The 18,118-nt window shown below is 52.1% G+C and overlaps 1 protein-coding gene across 2 annotated transcripts in view; it reads right to left on the bottom strand.

The window, feature by feature from the left end:
- Nucleotides 1-18,118, bottom strand: part of Arhgef3 (Rho guanine nucleotide exchange factor 3) — a 273,494-nt gene that overhangs the window by 169,229 nt on the left and 86,147 nt on the right. The window contains exons 1-2 of one of the 2 annotated variants that reach the window (XM_021231584.2): nt 16,166-16,308; nt 15,900-15,966 (exon numbers count right to left, since the gene is read on the bottom strand). In XM_021231584.2, coding sequence (XP_021087243.1) covers nt 15,900-15,966; nt 16,166-16,293 — 195 coding nt within the window. In that variant the 5' untranslated portion in view covers nt 16,294-16,308. Of the gene's footprint in view, nt 1-15,899; nt 15,967-16,165; nt 16,309-18,118 lie in introns of those variants that run through there. The other variant, XM_013118846.3, reaches the window with a different exon arrangement.

Genomic DNA, 18,118 nt, shown 5'->3' with positions numbered 1-18,118 from the left:
TGTGAGGGCAGATTGGCAGCCGTGTTCTATTGCCCGTGGCATAACAGTGGCATCTTCCCCACCCAGCAGCGACGGCAAAAGCGTCCTCGGGAGAACTGTTCGTGGTGTCCCTACGACAAGCGTGGAACCTTGGCGGATTCCATGGCAGGCCAGGGTGACCGAGGCGGAGGGACAAACACGCCAGGCAGACAGAGCTTAATCAGAAGTTTCATTAGAGGGGGGTGGGGGAAGAGTAAAGAGACAGAGAGGACAGAGGAGAAGATGGAGACAGGAAAGGTCCTGTCTGCCCCAGGGAAAAGGCAGGAGACAGAGCATGGGGGCGGGGGTCTGTCTTTTAAAGGGTCCTTTGCACCTGCGTGCAGACTAGACAGTCACGGAACCCTGGGCTGACCAGGGCACTGCCTGAGTGCGTTCTGCCAGGTGACAGGGGCAGGCCAGCATAATGCCTGAATCCTCGCAGGTGTTGTTTGGGACTGTTCCCTGATCCTCCAAGTCTCTCTGAGCTACCCTGGATTCGCTTTCTAAGCAGAACCACGTTTTGTTTTCTTGCTAAGGGGTTAATTCCTGAACACAGATCAGCAAGGCAGTCCAGAAATCAAGTGCGCAGAGTTACCCTGAGTTCCAGGACCAAGTGGGTTTCTGCTTACACTGCCTCTAGACCGTCAAGCCCTGCATCGGTTGGCTCTAATTCCCCTGGGATCTTATCTCCTCCCCCTCCCTCCCTCCTCCTCCTCCTCCTCCTCCTCCTCCTCCTCCTCCTCCTCCTCCTCCTCCTCCTCACAGCCTGAGGTCACGTGTTCTGCCCCTCAGCAGGCGCCTTCCTGTCACGAGTCCTCCCCCAGAAGGCTCACACAGTAGTCATGTCCCACTGTAACATCAGATCAGTTCGGGGGAGACCTTGCCTGACCAGACCGCCCAAAGGACTACCCTCCACACCCCAACTCTTATTCTCCGTCAAGATACCTGCTGACTTCCTGTGCAGCTCTCACCACACCCTGTGACTAATTCTTTTCAGATAACAACGGTGCACACCACTGCCAGAGGGCGGGCCAAGCTCCCTTAGCTGGGTGCGCTTTTAGATTCTCAGCCCACAGACACTCCTTTAGGCTCGGAAAGGTTGAGGGAAGTTGTCCCGTGAGCTGGGTTTGACAGAGACGAACAAGGGGCTTCTCACCACAGGACTCCCTCAGGCAGTGAGCACCCCCCCCCACCTCCAGTTACCGCTCAAGTGCTGGGACCTTGAACCTTATACTCCAGCCTACAGAAGCCAGGGACGATTTTCAGGCTCTCCCCACGGGAATGCCTTCAGTGGGTTGTCAGATATGTGTGAGCACTGCAAGGCAGAGGGTCAACACACAAGACAGAGCGAGGGACGGGGACAGTAGAGCTCATTGAGGGAGCCGGTTAGTCAAAGGGCCTGTATATGGGCTAGAGAATTAAGACTGTAGCTGACGGCACTGGGAAGCAAACCAGCACGCATGGCTCACAGATAGAAAAAGAAACTCATTCAGCCAAGGACAGCGGCGTGGATATATAATACTTAATACTGATCTAATACTGGTAGGGTTGGTAGTTACTTCCTCTACATTCAAAAATCCACAGACATAATCGCATTAGCTAAAAGCCAGAAACCATAATCACAATTAAAAAAAGAAAAGTCCCATTTCTATGTCTCCTGGCTCCCCTTTTCCCAAAGAAGAAGCCAGACAAGGTCACCCTTGCCACAGTACACCAATCCCTCTCATGACGTGAGGCTACACAGAGCTCTGAAATGGCTGGTTTATGGAGAAACCCAGGAGCCACCTGCTTTCTGATAATGACAGTGACAGTTATCCCTGTCAAGACTCCTTTACTAAGAAGACCCACTCACGTCATCATTAAAAGCAAAAGCTGCCTGCTGTTTTCCCAAGAGTGTGGTTGGGTCTCCTAGGTGGAATGGGCATCTGGGGACTGAGGGAAGAGACCCCACCATGACCCTCTCTGATGTTGTGTTTAGAGACCTTTCCCTGGGGACGTGTAATAATGTCTACTCCTCCTTACAAAGCCCCAGTGGCAAACCAAAGTAGGATTCTACCAGAGTTCACCTGGGGAGCCAAGTTCCCTATAATAGCATGGGTGACCTCAAACACACTTCCTCAGCATGGGTGATGGCTTCCTCATAGCCACAAAGATGCAGCCCCCTTCAACCAACCCTCCCCCCCATATGCCAGCACCCCACAGGACACCCAGCCCACCCACACTGAAGGCCACCTCCTGTCGGGGCAGAACTGCATACACATGGCTGGAAGGAGCAAACGGAATCTCAGGTGAGGGTGACCCTCCCTCCACCTTCTAAGAGGGAATCGCAGCAGTCAACAAGCCAAATGGCACAGCGTGTCTGGTGAACACAGGGCTGCTTTGCCATAATAAAGAGTCAGTCATTAGGAGGTGTGTTAGTGGTGAGAGGCGGATCTCTGTGAGTTTGAGGCCAGCCTAGTCTACAGAGCAAGATCCAGGACAGCCAGCGCTACACAGAGAAACCCTGTCTTGAAAACAAGGAAACAAACAAACACAACGCAATCATCGTGAGTGCTGACAATGGCTAGGCCCCTTCTGATAGGAATATAAAACTGTACAAACAGATGTCGCTGGTGTCAGTGTATGTGCGCGCGCGCGCACGCGCGCACACACACACACACACACACACACACACACACACATGATCATCCTATTTGACAAGACGTTTGTCCGCCAAACGTAACAGGTAGCATTCTATAATGCAGTAATCGCGGTTCTATCACCATCTGCCTTAACCTAATACAAGAATTTGTTTGGGCTGGGATCTGGTTCTCTGTGGTTGCCTAGCAGGCACTAGGCCGGAGGTTCAATCCTCAGTACCACATGAACTGGGTGTGATGGCACACGTCTGTAATTCTACCCCTCGGGAAGAAGAGGCAGGAGGGCCAGAAGCTGAAAGTGGACCTCTGCCACACAGTGAGTTTGAGGCGAGCTTGATACATGAGGCCCCCTCTCTCAAAAAGGGGGCGGGGACTGAGGAGGGGGTGGGGACTGAGGAGGGAATCCCAAGAACAGGCATCTGGGGAATGTTGGTACGGTTATTTCCTACTCTGGGTAGGTACAATGTTGGGGTTACATAACACAGACCCTAATATCTGGGCTGCCCCACATGACCACAGGCTTGGGAGAGCCACCTACTATGTAAGGCCTGGCTTCCCTGGTCTCCATAAAGGGGAGGTGCTAGCAACCTCTCACACTGTGACAAGCTCTGGTGCCGTCTTGTGTTTTCCGCAGAAGCCTTCTAAACAGCCCCTTGAATTGCATACAACTATGAGGCACATTTCACAGATGAGAAAATCCAAACCTCAGTGGTATTAAGGTCACCACCACAGAGCACTCAGCCAGTCCGACCTGCAGGGAACCTGACCTTGAGAGTGCAAGCCAAGCCACAGCTCTGTGAGGAGGACCTGCCACGCCTCTCTGCGGCAGCGGAGTCAGCCACTGGATGCCTAGGAATCGTTTCTCACCACAGACCCTTGATATGCTTCTGGCGCCTGGAAGCAATGAGCAGAGACGCCTCTTTGCTTGGAATGCCTTCTACACTATGTGGAATGCTCGGCTGCATCGTGGCTGCCGTCACCATGGCAACTTCTGAGGCAGTGGCTGGGGGACCCTGAGGTCCAGAGAGGCTGAGGCCCTGGGCCGTAGCCACAGAGCTCGTTAGTGGCAGCATCTGCACAGCTCCTGCTTCCACTCGGGACCTAAGGGCATGGTGCCTTCTCAAGTCTTTAGGCACCACAGCTCCCCCTCATCCCTTCCCACTTTGAAAGCCCAGAACGGCTGATTCTGTACCCGGATAGCGACTGGGGAAGAAGAGGGTGGGGAACAAAATGATGGCACGGAAATATAATCGCTACCGAGAGCCATTTCCGTCCTAAATCTACAATGCGTTCAAGGCTCCGAGCAAGCTCTGCTTACCTTCCGCCCAAGCCTCACATTATGTGGAGACACCACAGGATGAGGGACAGGAGTGAAAAGTAATTTTGTTTATTTTTTAAGCCAAAATGTGTCTGTTTGTTTTTTAAGCCAAGTGTAATGGTTAGTTTTCATTGTCAATTTGACGCAACTGTGAATCATCTTGGGGAAACTCACAATGAAGGGTTATCTAGATCAGGCTTGCCCACGGGCTTGTTTATCAGGTGGGGAACAACGGTCTTGTTTGCTTTCATTAAATTAGAAGCCCCACCCACTGTGGGCAGCACCATTCCCTGGGCTTGGGTCCTGAACCGTGGAAGTGAGCTGTGCAGTAGGTATGCCCGCATTCATTTCTCTCGGCTCTAGCTAGTGACTACGATTCAGTGACAAGCCGTTTCAGAAGTGCCCAGCCTTAGCGGACTATAACCTGGACCCGTGAACTGAAACAAACCCTCCCTTCCCGTGTTGCTTTCTGTCAGGCAGCTTTACCACGGCAACAGAAGTGAAGAAATGACACTAGAACCCTGACTTCTCTCTGTGACCCCCTGCTGCAGCTCTACTGAAATGGTCCCTAGAGGCTCTGTGCTGAAGGCTGGAGACACAAACGGGGGGGTACCGAGAGCTTTGAGAGGTGGAAGAATGTGCAGGAGTTGGTACTGGGGGGTGGGGGTGATTGTAATGCTGCCCCCTTCCTGTCTCCCTTTCCTTCCTGGTCACCACGAGGTGAAATGCATCCATGCATCCTCTGTAACGTGCCCCCGCCCTGATACCCGGTGCTGCTATGGGCCCCAGAACATCAGGACCGAGCAACCATGGCCAAACCTTCCATGAGAGGAAGCTACCACAATTCAAAAATTCCTAATACAAGTTTTCAATCTATAGTCCTCTACGTTTCAAGTGGTCGATTACGATACAGGTTGATTCTGTAGGTGAAGAAAAACGACTAAGATTTTTTTTTTAATCGTCGAGTATGTTGACCCGAGTTAGATGCCCAGCGCATAAACTTTAAAAAGGCAGGAGCGGTTGTCAGGATAAAGCTGGAGGGGACCCTGCCATGGGGGATCCCGTGGCCGATGGGGGTGACCGAGGCTGAGGACAAACACACCGGGCAGACAGAGCTTGAGTGAGACGTTTTATTAGAAAGGGGAGGGAGGGGGAAGGAAAGAGAAAAGAGGTGAAGAGACACAGAGACAGAGAGAGGACAGAGGAGAAGAGAAAAAGTCCTGCCTGCCCCAGGGGAACCGGGAAGAGAGCTGGAAAAGAGCAGAAAGGGAAGAGTTATGGAGAGAGGGAAGGGCCGGAAAGAGAGCATAAGTGGGCGGAGGGTCTTCCCTTTAAAGGGGTCCTTTGCACCTGGGCTGACCAGGGTGCTGCCTGAGTGCATTCTGCCAGGTGACAAGGGCAGGCCAGCACAATGCCTGAATCCTTACAATATTTCCACCTGTATCAGGTATGACATTTTCTTTTGTCTTAATGGTAGACCGCTCACAAAATCACCTGGACTCTTGTCTCCCATGATCCAGCCTCTGAATCTATCTCTTAAAAGTGGAAAAATACTGGGGGAAAGGGGGAAAGTATTCTACACCAGAAACCTAGGAACACTGTTAGGAGGTCTTTCCCATGTCCCCTTCCCAAGTAATTCAACCCCCAGCAGTGCTGTGAGATCCCAGGCTGGGCAGCCAGCCAAGAAAGGGTCTGTTTAATCACAGACCTCAGGCAAACTCACATAAATTATCTGATCTGATCCCCATAAGAAGCTGGTCCATTTCAGCTAGGGGCCACGGGGCTCAGAGAAGCTGATCACCTGCCCAGACTGGCAAACGGCAGATCCGCTTGGACTTGATCCTCTGCCTACAGATGAACAGGTCAGGAGAAGAGCCTCAGCGCTGACGAAGAGCCGGCTGGTGAGAGAGATGAGCCGACCAATCAGAACGTCCTTCGAGACTTTCAGATAGGACAACTGAGACAATTCTCTGAGCTATGGGCCAATCAAAGGCAGAAAGTACCCAGCGGAGCCACTCACTAGGACAAATACCCCAGGACAAGAGCCCAGGTCCCCGCAACTGAGTATTCTTTTTTTTTTTAAACTCATCTTTTTTTAAATTATTTATTACATATACACCAGATTGAATTGTAGATGGTTGTCAGCCACCATGTGGTTGCTGGGAACTGAACTCAAGACCTCTGGAAGAGCAGTCAGTGCTCTTAACCTCTGAGCCATCTCTCCAGCCCAAATATTCTTTTATTAAGTAAACCATGCTTTTCCTGGGGGCAGTAGAACACCTATTCTTTGCCCAGAGCTCCATCTAAAATGCCAGAAAGAAATCTGCAGTGCTAGCCACCCCCAGCAGAGCCTCGGTTGCTGGGAGCATCTGGTTGTACACAACAGCTTCAGATTAACAAGCAACCCAGCTGCGCCTGTGAATGGGCGACCAGCAGCAACCCCAGGGGGTCAGGCCTGAAGCAAACCCCATCCTAAACTGCCAGCTCTCAAGAAATATAGAGGACAGAAAAACAGGTTAAAGGACACCCTAGGGTAGATGCACACACACACACACACACACACACACACACACACACACACACACACGCACTGACACACATGATACTGAAGTATTTCCCAGTTGACTATGAGACACATCTGGAAGCAACTGGTCTGGTGTTTTCAAAACATTTTAAAAGATCATGAAAACGGTGGAGCAAAAGAACTATCTGAGAATAAAATATACTTAAGAAACCTCCTAACAAGATCTTAACCCTTGATGAGATAAAAACCTAGAAACAACAGCTCTAGTGGGGTGCCCTGGCCGATCCTGAGAGCAAGTGTGGTATCTGCATCTCCAGCTCAGCACCAGAGAAAGCTGCTGCTAGGCTCTAGGGTGCACACGCGCAGAGGCCCATGGCATGCTCTAGAATCCCCGAGAAGAATGCCAGCGGTAAGAGCAGCTACGCGTCACTGAACACCTGTACTGAGTTATATACTTTTCTCCCACACCCTCTTCAGTAAGGTTTAGGTGAACCTGCATGAATTAAAATGCACAGCTGATGCAACATGACACTTCTGTTAACTCAGAGCTACGCTTTTAAAACAAACCCTCCTCTGTCCATGAAAGAAGAAAAGCAACCCGCCTTGTTCCCCGTTTTGGTATTTTTTTTTCTAAATGGGATGTCAGATCCAATGGAGCGTGGAGACAGAGCACACTGCACGTTAGCAGTACTCTGACGCACGGGCTGTTCCTGCTACACTGAACGCGCGCGTGTTAGCCAAGCAGTCGGCGGCTGATGGTACATGTTGCTGCTCCAGTGTCAAAGCCAGCTGGTTCCACTACCAATGCCACCTGCAAGTGGGCAGGAACAAAAAAACGCACAAACATTGCTGGCCCAGGACTTGGAGATCTCCAGAGCTGGATGGCGAGAGAGCCTGGCTGGTGAATGACAATGAGCCCAAAACTCCAGCAAGAAAGGGATTTCATTCCCACATTAAAAATGACCCGTGGCCCACTACAGCAAGAGACCTGGCCCTTGCACTGGGGGAGAGGGCCCCCATGCTTACCACAGGTGAGGCTGAACCTACCCTGAGGGCATGGATATAGGGGAGCTGACTCCGCCCCCACACCCGGGGTGGGTGACTAGCTAACACTGGGCCTCAGGTTAACCCACCCTAGCATCTACCCCCTCTGGGTCCTGCTGGAGCTTGTGAAGGGACTGGTCCTGTGGAATGATAACCACAAGATCTCTAAGGCACAGGACACCCCAGAAGAGCTCCGGTGAAGATCCAGTGAGGATGGTGTACAAAACCCAGAGGCCTTGAACCAGACCAATGACTCACTGCAGCACAGTTGCCAGTCAAGCTGATGGCGAAGGGACCAGCCCCTGCTTTAGCAACCATGGCAGGCTGCAGAAAAGATGTGTAGGCCTCTGCAGCACATGTCTGATCTTGGTGGGCCTGCCCTGGCCACTAGGAGGTCAGACACCTCCTCGTGGCAAGGAGCCAATCAGAAGTTAGCTGGGCGTTGGTGGCGCATGCCTTTAATCCCAGCACTTGGGAGGCAGAGGCAGGTGGATCTCTGTGAGTTCGAGGCCAGCCTGGTCTACAAAGTGAGTTCCAGGACAGCCTCCAAAGCTACAGAGAAACCCTGTCTCGAAAAACCAAAAAAAAAAAAAAAAAAAAAAAAAGAAGAAGTTAGCTGGAGGGGCTGTGCTTTACGGCTCTGGGTGTGCTTTACGGACAAGTGCACACCAGTGATGTGCAGAGCATAGCAACAACCCTGGGAGGGACTATGGGCCATAACAACCAGTTGACCAATCAATGCAGGACTGGTCATCCAAGCCCGGAAGCGCACCACTCCCGAGACTGTTGCGTACTCCTAGACACTCCCCTTACGCTACCTGATATATTCCCCACCTCGTGATTTCTCTGGGTTCTCTTTTCTCCAGCCATCCCCCATGAATGGACGTAAGACCCACGCTAATGGGTTTAGCTCCTTAAACAACTACAATAGAAGACTCTTTGCCTTTGCATCAAAATGGGTCTCTTGGTGATTTGGGGGTTTCAGAAATTGGACACAGCATTTGGGGTCTCACCCGGGATCCCCAAAATCCACCCCCCCTTTTCATTGAGTCACGTGGCTCCACACAAGGTTACACTCTGTTTTGCCCAAGCAAGTTATGCTTTCTGTCTCTGGATGTTGAAGCTTTGGCCTTTGTTTCTGGTTGTTTGAGCTCTGGTTTCTGTGAAGCCTGCACTCTGCTTGCGGATCAGAGGACCCAATGGGGGAATTGGGTCCCCCAAGCTCCTGAGCTCCTCTGGAGAGGGTTAGCAGGCTACACATTTGTCTCAAGCCAGTTAGACAGCTGTATGTTATCTGATCAGTTGAGGCCCTCAGCCTGCTGGTTCTGTGTCATCTGTTGTGCTGGTTTGGTAGATCCTGAGTTTTGTGTTCTGTGTCAGGTTTTTTGTGATGTTGTTTCTGTAGGCAGACGTTCAGGTGGCAGCTGAACTGACTGTAGGTAGGGGACCCAGGGATCGGGTCACCCAATCCGTAGGAGGGGACTTGGTCCAGGACCAAGTTGCCCGCCCCATCTGAAGGTTCTTGCAAGACTCTGGGGATTCTGTAGGGCCCTAGTGTTGGTCTTTCGTTTAAGAACATATTAGATGGAACACAAACCATTGAGAGTACATTAACCATAGAGTTTATTAAAGGGGGGAGGGAAGGAGAGAGAAAGAGAGAGAGAAAGAGAGAGAGAGGCTAAGAGGGAAAGGAGAAGAAAGTGAAGGGTGATGGACTGAACACAGGGACGCGCTCACTTAAAAGGGGAAGCTTGCAAGTGCATACTGAGTCCTTATGCAGTCCCATAACGAGTGACATAGCGGTCATGGGGCCTTTAGTTTGACCCCTAGAACTCACGTTAAAAAAAAATGAGGCATGGTGGCACGTACTTGCAATCTCCCTTCTGGGGACAGTGAGACAGATGGGGCACAGGTTAGTCAGCCAGCCTGGGCAAATCTGCATGACTTGAGACAGAGCGAGACCCATAACAAAAACAAAGGCAGATGAGCCCCGGTGAGCCTGAGGGATGGCTGGCCCTGAGGTAGCATTTTGGTCTGCATACACACATAGACCGTTTGCTTAAATTTTTAAAATTTACTTGTAAGGTTTATTTTTTAATATTTGTTATGTATTATCATTTCGGGGGGAGTACATTAGCACACGTGAAGGTCAGAGGCAACTGTAAGACTGGTTCTCTTCTGCCTTTCCTCGGAGTCCAGGCATCAAACTCAAGTCATTAGGCTTTCACCAATTAAAATTAAAATTTCCCCAATTTAAATTTTGTCACTGTCATTACCGTTCCCCAATTAGCCCAAAGTTCAAGCATCCCTTATCAGGTAGAACTAGCAGAGATTAATTGAAGTGTTACCCACGTAAGACTAACAAAGGCAGCGTGTAGCTGTGATTCAGCCTCAATTGTGCATAATCTGTATTAAGTGACACCCAAATCCATTATAACCCACAGGCCAAAACAAACAAACAAACATAAAAAGGCTTGGATCTAAGGGTGAGCTGCAGGGTGCCTGCTGTAGTTTTGGTGTCAGCAAGCTAAGATGACAAGGGCTTACCTTCCCAGGCGGCAGCTCCCAGGGCAGCTACTCTGCTGCCTGAAGGAAATGAGAAAAGCGGGGTTCCAAGGAAACCAGGCACGGGCATGGGCAGTTTTCCCCCTTTAAAGGGCATCTCACATCAAAAAGACGCCTATTAAATACGTTAACTCCAGAAAGCGTTCATGTCAGGTATGAGGCCACCTTGGTAATAAAGAGCAGACATTTTCTGCTCACCTACCTCCATAGGAGGCATTACTCCGGACACTGTGCACACTGCTACTAAGCCTCAGGTTCCAAAGATAGCTTTATCATCTGTCCCGTAAGGACCTGATGCTGACATGTGTCCAGTCTGACGTCCTCAGTCTGGCACTCTGACTCCAAAGCCAAAGCACTTGGTCTCATCGCTTAAACCTCTGTTGTAACAGCAAGGATTGTATACAAAACTCAGAAACTGGACTGTCCAGAGTAAGTGTGCACTGTGGCCTCCCTAGGCTCTCAGGAGTGGGGGCAGGAAGCACATGTGGACACGTGTCTTTGGGCAGGGGACAAGCAGCCGCTCTCCGTGTATCCAGGTCTTACCAGTCCTCAAAGGCCTTGTATGACATCAGTTGACGTCCTTTGAGGCAGGGCCTTCTCGCCTCAAACTTGGTTAAATGCACCTCCTCTTGCTCATGGGCGATTCTGATTGTGGAAGGTTTTCTTTAATTATCAAGCTGGTTCATTTTGGTAGGTATGGATGCAATACACCTCCTCTCTAGGAAACTCAGACACGACAAAAAGCATGCGACCAACACAAGAGTCCCAGAAGCCCTCACCCATCTCAGACGGTCAACCAAGAGTGGCAGCGTCACAAACTTCTTCTACGTATTGATTCGTATGTCGTCTCCCTTCAATGAAAAAAACGGGTGGTTTCTGTTTGCTTTTCACGCACACTCACACTGTGCACTTCAGGTCACACGCACTTGTCACACCACCACACGGGCTCTGGAGCCAAGCTGACTTGCTTAAAGGCTGAACCCGGCGCCAGCAGGATGGCTCAGTGGGTAGAGACACTGCCCCCCCCCCCAAGCCGGGCGATGGTGCGAGGGAAGAACCAGGCCCCGCGACGTTGTTCTCTGACATCCACACTTGCTTTTTGGCATGCACGAGCCCCTCCTGTGCCATGCATACAATAAACAAACAAACAAACAAATAAATAAAATATAACGGAAGCAAACCAGGCCCTCTGTCCCATCGCCGTGGAACTCGGGCGATGGATCTAGTTTTATTCTCACCATCTGAACACTGGGGTGAGAACAGAGGTGACTGAACCGGTTGCTGGGGAGTTTGATGCTGTCTCACAGTGAGACTTCCATGGATGGGCTACATTAACATTGCTAATTTTTCTTTACTCCCTTTGTTATTTTAAAACATCAGTTCATAGCCGGGCGTTGGTGGCGCACGCCTTTAATCCCAGCACTCGGGAGGCAGAGGCAGGTGGATCTTTGTGAGTTCGAGACCAGCCTGGACTACCAAGCGAGTTCCAGGACAACCTCCAAAGCCACAGAGAAACCCTGTCTCGAAAAACCAAAAAAAAAAAAAACAAAAAAAAAAAAAAAACAAAAAAAACATCAGTTCATGAAATGGCTTGACTACTTTGTGTTTCCTCTTTGAGACTGCTTATTCCAACCCCTTCACAATCTTTTTCAACTGGGTTTTAAAACTCGCATTACACCTTTGCCAAAGTCCCTTGTGTATTTGGAAAGTTAGTATGAAACAAAGAGTACAGACATTTTCCCCCGCTCGCAAATAATTTTGTGCGGAAAAGATGTTCCTCGAAAGCGTCCCTGAAGATGGGCCGACACCACCGTGAAGGGAAGCTAGCGGAATCCAGGAGCTACCTTACAAAGGGTGGCCAGAGGCAAGTTACTTTCTTCCGTTAAATCTGTCCCGAGAACACCTGTCTTAGAGGCACAGGCCTCCTATGATCCCTCCCCAGCATGCAGGCAGGATGTCAACACAGGATATCAGCTCGGGAGCTGCTTACTGTGGGCTTTCAGGTCATTAAGAGGGCACTGTCGCCGGGCGTTGGTGGTGCATGCCTTTGACCCCAGCACTCGGGAGGCGGAGGCAGGCGGATCTCTGTGAGTTCGAGGCCAGCCTGGTCTACTGAGTGAGTTCCAGGACAGCCTCCAAAACAATACACAAAAACCCTGTCTCAAAAAACGAAAAAACAAGCAAACAACAACAACAAAAAAAAGAGGGCACTGTCTGGTGGCCTCATCTCAGCAGCCGCGCCCTCGAAAGGAATCTGGCCTTTCCCGCTCTCTGGGAGAGGCAAAGCATCCAAAGGTCTCATGGGGGGTAGGTGCTCCAGAGGCTTTGAAGGTGGGGGGCATAGGCTGTGAGGATTCAGGCATGTGCTGGCCTGCCCCCGTCACCTGGCAGAATGCACTCAGGCAGTGCCCTGGTCAGCCCAGGGTTCCGTGACTGTGCAGTCTGCGCGCAGGTGCAAAGGACCCTGTAAAGGACAGACCTGCTTAGGCTCTCTTTCCCGCTGTGGCCCTGGGGCAGACAGGACTTTTCCTGTCTCCATCTCCTCCTCTGTCCTCTCTGTCTCTGTGCCCCCCTCCCCTTTCTAATGAAACTTCTCACTTAAGCTCTGTCTGCCTGGCGTGTTTGTCCCTCCAGCAAGCCCCCCCCCCCAAACTTTATCCTAACAGTTTCGGTCCTGACTCTCAACTTGGAGTGACCCTTAGTGTGATCACAGCTATGTCCAGGAATTGCATTCTCTTTGGGAAACAGCATTAAACACTTCCTCTGAGCCACTGGCCCTGCCTCACCTCAAGTGACACAAAACTTGGCCAGAGGGAGGTGCCTTCCCCAAACCCTGTCCAATCAGAGCACACCATCCTCCTGGTCCCAGGAGTTAGGAGTTAGCCATCATACAGCACACGGATTAGGCTGAGGTGAACGGAGTTCATCTGTGGACCATGGAAACAAAAATCCGTTCCCTCTGTTCAGATCACCCTGTCCCCCTAAGAAAAGAAACAGTCCACAGACAGGAGGAGGAGGAGGAGGAGGCAGAGAACGACAGAGCTGACATAGCCACGCCTAAAGCCCATCCGCCTTGGTTTACCTCGGTCACATGGGCCATCAATTCCCTTTTCACTCCAGGTGGTTCACACCGAGATCATCACCTGTGGCCAGAGTCCTGACTGGGCCTTCCGCTAAGAGTGAGAAAGCAGAGGCTATACTGTATGTCCTTCTAAACCTGAGAGTCCCAAAATGTCTTCCAAAGTCTGGGGGGGGGGGGCAGAGAAGCCACCTAGAAGGCATCCGAATGTCCCCTGCGGTCTCCACCCTCCAGCTCTCCTCTGTGAAGCATTTCCTAGCTCATCTGCAAGCAGCCCAGAGGTTAGAGTGCCTGCTGAGCAACTAGAGCTTGGATCCTCAGAACCCACAGAAATGCCAGGTGGAGAGTGACAGCCTGCCTCTAATCCCAGCCTTTGAAGGCGGAGATGAGGAAAAAGAACATTGCAGCTCTACTGAACTCCCAGTCAGTGTGTGTGTGTGTGTGTGTGTGCGTGCATGCGTGCGTGCGTGCGTGCGTGCGTGCGTGTGTGTGTGTGTGTGAGTGTGTGCGTGTGCATGCGCGCGTGTGTGCAGCACCACGGATCAAGTCCTGCTGGGAATGAGATTGTTCCAGCTCTCTTGGGTCCCATATACCCACACGTCACTGAGGGTCCTCCTCCAGGGCAGAGAGAGATGAACCTGGTCACAGAGGACTATGGGATGGCAGGCCCAGTGCCTTTCCCTTTGATGTATCCTGATGCCAGTTTGTCTGACTTTCCCGTAAAACCCAGGGCCGGAAGTAAGATCAACACTGCTGCTAGTCCAGGCACCAATTGAAATTTAGTCATTCATGCCAGTTTCACAAGTTGAGATTTTGCTTCACTGATCTAGTGCCTTGGGGATCAGACCTGGGGCCTTGTGCATGATCTTTTGAGCCAGAGGCTTTCTGAAGCAGGGTCTCACTACTCGTTACCCCTGATCCTCTTGCCTCTGCAACTTATAGTTGTCTCTAGAAAAAAAAATCTTTCCAAGAGGGACCAGATAGAGACATCTCAAGATCATAGACAGGGTAATCAACCTAGGGGGCCTGGGGCGGAGGGTTCCCTGAAGTGTGGGACTTTGGGTACTAAAACCCTGGCAGTCCCTCAACAATCTGAGGTGACTTCCTGCCCTGTGCACCTGCCACTCTGGGCTAACGGCTGAAGAGCAGGACACAGAAGAGGGGATAGGTAAGAACCCTGAAAACATGGCCCTCCTAAAGACCGCATGGTTCACAACGGATCCAGCGTCCCCACAGTCCAAAGACAATAGAGTCGACTTCCAAAGAGTCTCTAGACGGTAGGTGCAACAGAGTTCCAGTCAATGACTCTGGGAAATACTGCAAACTCCATCAGCTCCCTTTATGGGTGCTCCAGACATCAACCCGCCAAGTCTCTGTCCTGCAGTGAGGAACACGTTTCATTACGTCCCAAGCTCATGGCACCCCACAGCGAGTCATCTCTTGACGGCCACGATCATTTACCGCGCACACTTTGGAAGTGGAGAGTTACCCATACATACATGAGCGGCCGCGCGTACAGGACCTACTTCAGTCAGCCACGCGCCTGCCTCGGAAGTCAGTACGGTTCTCCTTGAACTCAGTGAAAAGTGTCCTCTGTGCTCTAACCCAAGCGAAAGCAGTATCATGGACCATTGAGACGGCTCGCTGGGTAAAGGTGACTGTCGCCAAACTGGACGACCTGCGTTCAGCCCTAGGGCCTATATGGTGAGGGAGAGAACTGACTCCCACTCACAAGTTGTCCTCAGACTTCCACACATGCACCATGGCACATGCCACAGATAGGCACAGATAATAAACGTTTAAAATTAGTGTCGTGTACCACAGTCTTAATAGATGGCTGTGCTCCATCCACAGCTTCAAAGTGTGACTAGGACCAGCTGGGACGAAGCAGAACAGTCCCCACTGGAGACTCAAGACACAACCTAATGTCTGGGTTTTGTGCAGGGTAAACGCCATCCATTCCTTCAGCAAACCAAGCGTTACGCCAGGTCTAGAGATACACCGGTAAACAAAAATAGACAAGGTCTCTACGCACTTTCCACTTGGGGCTTCCAAGCTTCCAAGTTCCTTCAGCAAGTGCCTCACTGGACACAACGGTAAGACACGCAGGGGCGCCTAGGAGGGCTCCTAAGCCAACTTCGCACCAACTGTCCAGAGAGGGTTAGGTGCAGCATGCCTAGGAGAGCAGAGCTGGACAGAGGGACATGGCAGGCGATGGCCCGGGGGTGAAGCGTGCACAGCCGTCCTAAAGTCACCACTGCAGCCACGTGAGCGCCTTGGGTCCTTCACGTGCCGCGCAGTCACACACTCGCACCAAGGAAGACGGCGCCGAGAGGAAGAGCGGCTTGACCCAACAGGCCGGGAAGAGTCTGCTGTTTTGTCCCTGAGGAAATTCCATGTGTGCCTTAAACCCCTGGAAAGCAAGCCACCCTTGAAGGTCTAAGCCTGCTCATCACCAGACTGGCAGATGGCGTATTCCCTTTTCCTCCACTCCAAGGAGCATAGCGTGGTGCTCGCTTGATAGACCTTGGCATTTTCACCGGAGTCTCCTACAGCCACGTGCTCTGTGCCCAGGGCAGGGGATGCCAGCCATGCACGACACACAGGTGCTGTCTGTAGGCGAAGCTTGCTAGGAAAGCAAGGCGCGGTAATGTCCCCACCAAGCAGAGCTCTGTTCCCAACGGGACAGGGCCACCCAGGACAGACACTTACCCCTCTGAAATTCCAGGCTTTGGGAGAGGGAAACATTGAGAAGTTGTTCTGCCTCGGCCTCTTGGGTCTGGAAGAGAAAAGCCAAATGTTACTGTTCGGTGACTAGATGAACAGAGGAAGTTCTGTTTCATCAAGAGGAAAGACAGACGGCTCGGGGCATGAGGTAGAGGATTCTTCCAGAGGGGCCCACCAGCTACTTTCACCCCGAACCTCCGCTTGGTCCCCAAGAGAAAAGTCCCACACTCCCAGAAGAGTCAGCCTTCCACCTGTGAAAATCAAATCTACAGCAAAACCAGGATGCAGCCAAAAGTCGGACCGAATGCCCGGTATCTCTCTCTCTTTCTAACGTGCAAACAATTCCCAAATGGACACCATCGGATGACGTAATGTTCATGGTTTTGATTCAGACAGGAACTCTCCCTCGTTACAAACACACAGGCTGAGGAGCCCCGGTGTCTCCACGAAGACCACACAAACCCCTTTTAACTTCTCATTATATTTAGTTATCGCGTGTGGGGGGTGCGCCACGGCATGCAATCGGAGGTCAGAGGACACCTTGCAGGAATCAGCTCTCTCCCGCCAAGGGCCTGCACCTGCTAAGCCATCTTACCAGCCCTACCACACTTTTTTTTTTAAGTGAAGGTAAAATAGAAATGTTTTCAGGCAAAATAAAAGATGTGAATCCGATGGAAAACATCTCTGCATGATAATCAAGTAAGTAAGACATCATCAGCCAGGGCACAGGAGAGCATTCTGTCTGCAGCTAGAGCGAACAGGGCAAGCCTGAGTATGGATGAGGAGGGCTGTGCCGTGGAGTGTTATCGGCAAGAGGAGAATCAGCTGTGCAAGCCCCCATCCCACACCTGCTGGCCTCCTCCCCCTCCCCCCTCCTGGCTTGTCACCCCTGCTTTGGGATTCCCAGGAGCACCTGCACGACTTCTGCACTGGTTGGCTCTCTGGCCCCTTTTGCGTTCGCTTCCTGTCCCTCTTCAGAGCCACCTTCCCCAGCTGAGGAGACCCGCCCCACGGAGGCCTGTGCCTCCAGAGAGGAGTCATAAAAGGGCAGCTTTGGCCAGTGAGTGCAACGCAGACGACGCTGCGGCCAGCTCTGCTCTCCTGAGAGACTTGACACTGGATGGGTGACTTGTCATCTCTGCTCTCCAGCTCCTCCACGTAAAAAACGGAGAGAGCAGCAGCCCCCCTCAAAGGAGAGCGAGGGTAAGGGTTGGGTGAGCTGAAGTATCATGTCCCTGGGGCCCGACACATAGAAGATGCCTGTTAAAGGTGCCCCGACCAGGGCCAAGCCTGGGGATGCTGGGTCACAACTGAACCTCACACAAAGTAGTAGCTTAATGAACAATGTCTAGTGCTGGCCTCGGTAGACAAACCCGGTCTCAACATCCTCACAAGACACACACACAGCAGGCAACAGGAGAACAGCACACAGCAGGATGGTAGCACACAGTAGGGCAGCACACAGCAAGATGGTAGCACACAGTAGGGCAGCACACAGCAGGATGGTAGCACACAGTAGGGCAGCACACAGCAGGAGGGCAGTACACAGCAGGGGGCAGCACACAGTAGGATATCACACAGCAGGAGGGCAGCACACACCAGGGTAGCACACGGCAGGGGGGTGGGGGCACACAGTAGGGCAGCCCATGCACCTGGGGAGCAGGGAAGGCAGCTCCCACGGCTGAGCCATCAAGGTCTCTGGCCCCAGCCAGCCTGAGGACGCAGCCTCACTATGCTGCCTCAGTTCCCTGGGCCTTCCTTCCTCCAGCCTCGTGGGCCCTCAAGGACGCCCTGTGGACGCCCTGCCCTATGACACCCTGTGGACGCCCTGTGACTCCCTGTGGACGCCCTGTGACTCCCTGTGGACGCCCTGCCCTGTGACTCCCTGTGGACGCCCTGTGACTCCCTGTGGACGTCCTGCCTTGTGGACGCCCTGTGGCTACAGGGGGTCAAATGGCTGCCAGCTTCTCACACCGGAGCCGTCCACATGGGCAGCCCTGGAGGGAACGCTACCATGGCGGGCTGAGAAGAGATGATGGCCCAGGTCCCTCACGGCCCTTCCCGGAATCCTGGAGGGTGCTGGGTCCTGTAAGATTATCTTCTTCCCAGGGCCTGGCATAGTTCCTGCCCCAGCCACTGGGGGTGGGGAGGAAGAGCCTGTGATGAACCCAGGACTCTCCCAAGATATCGCCCGTCACGACAAG

Source organism: Mesocricetus auratus, unplaced genomic scaffold, assembly GCF_017639785.1.
Source record: "Mesocricetus auratus isolate SY011 unplaced genomic scaffold, BCM_Maur_2.0 Super-Scaffold_100006, whole genome shotgun sequence".
Classification (NCBI taxonomy): domain Eukaryota; kingdom Metazoa; phylum Chordata; class Mammalia; order Rodentia; family Cricetidae; genus Mesocricetus; species Mesocricetus auratus.
Note: the sequence above shows the minus strand (reverse complement) of the source record. Positions and strands in the feature narration are given on the sequence as shown.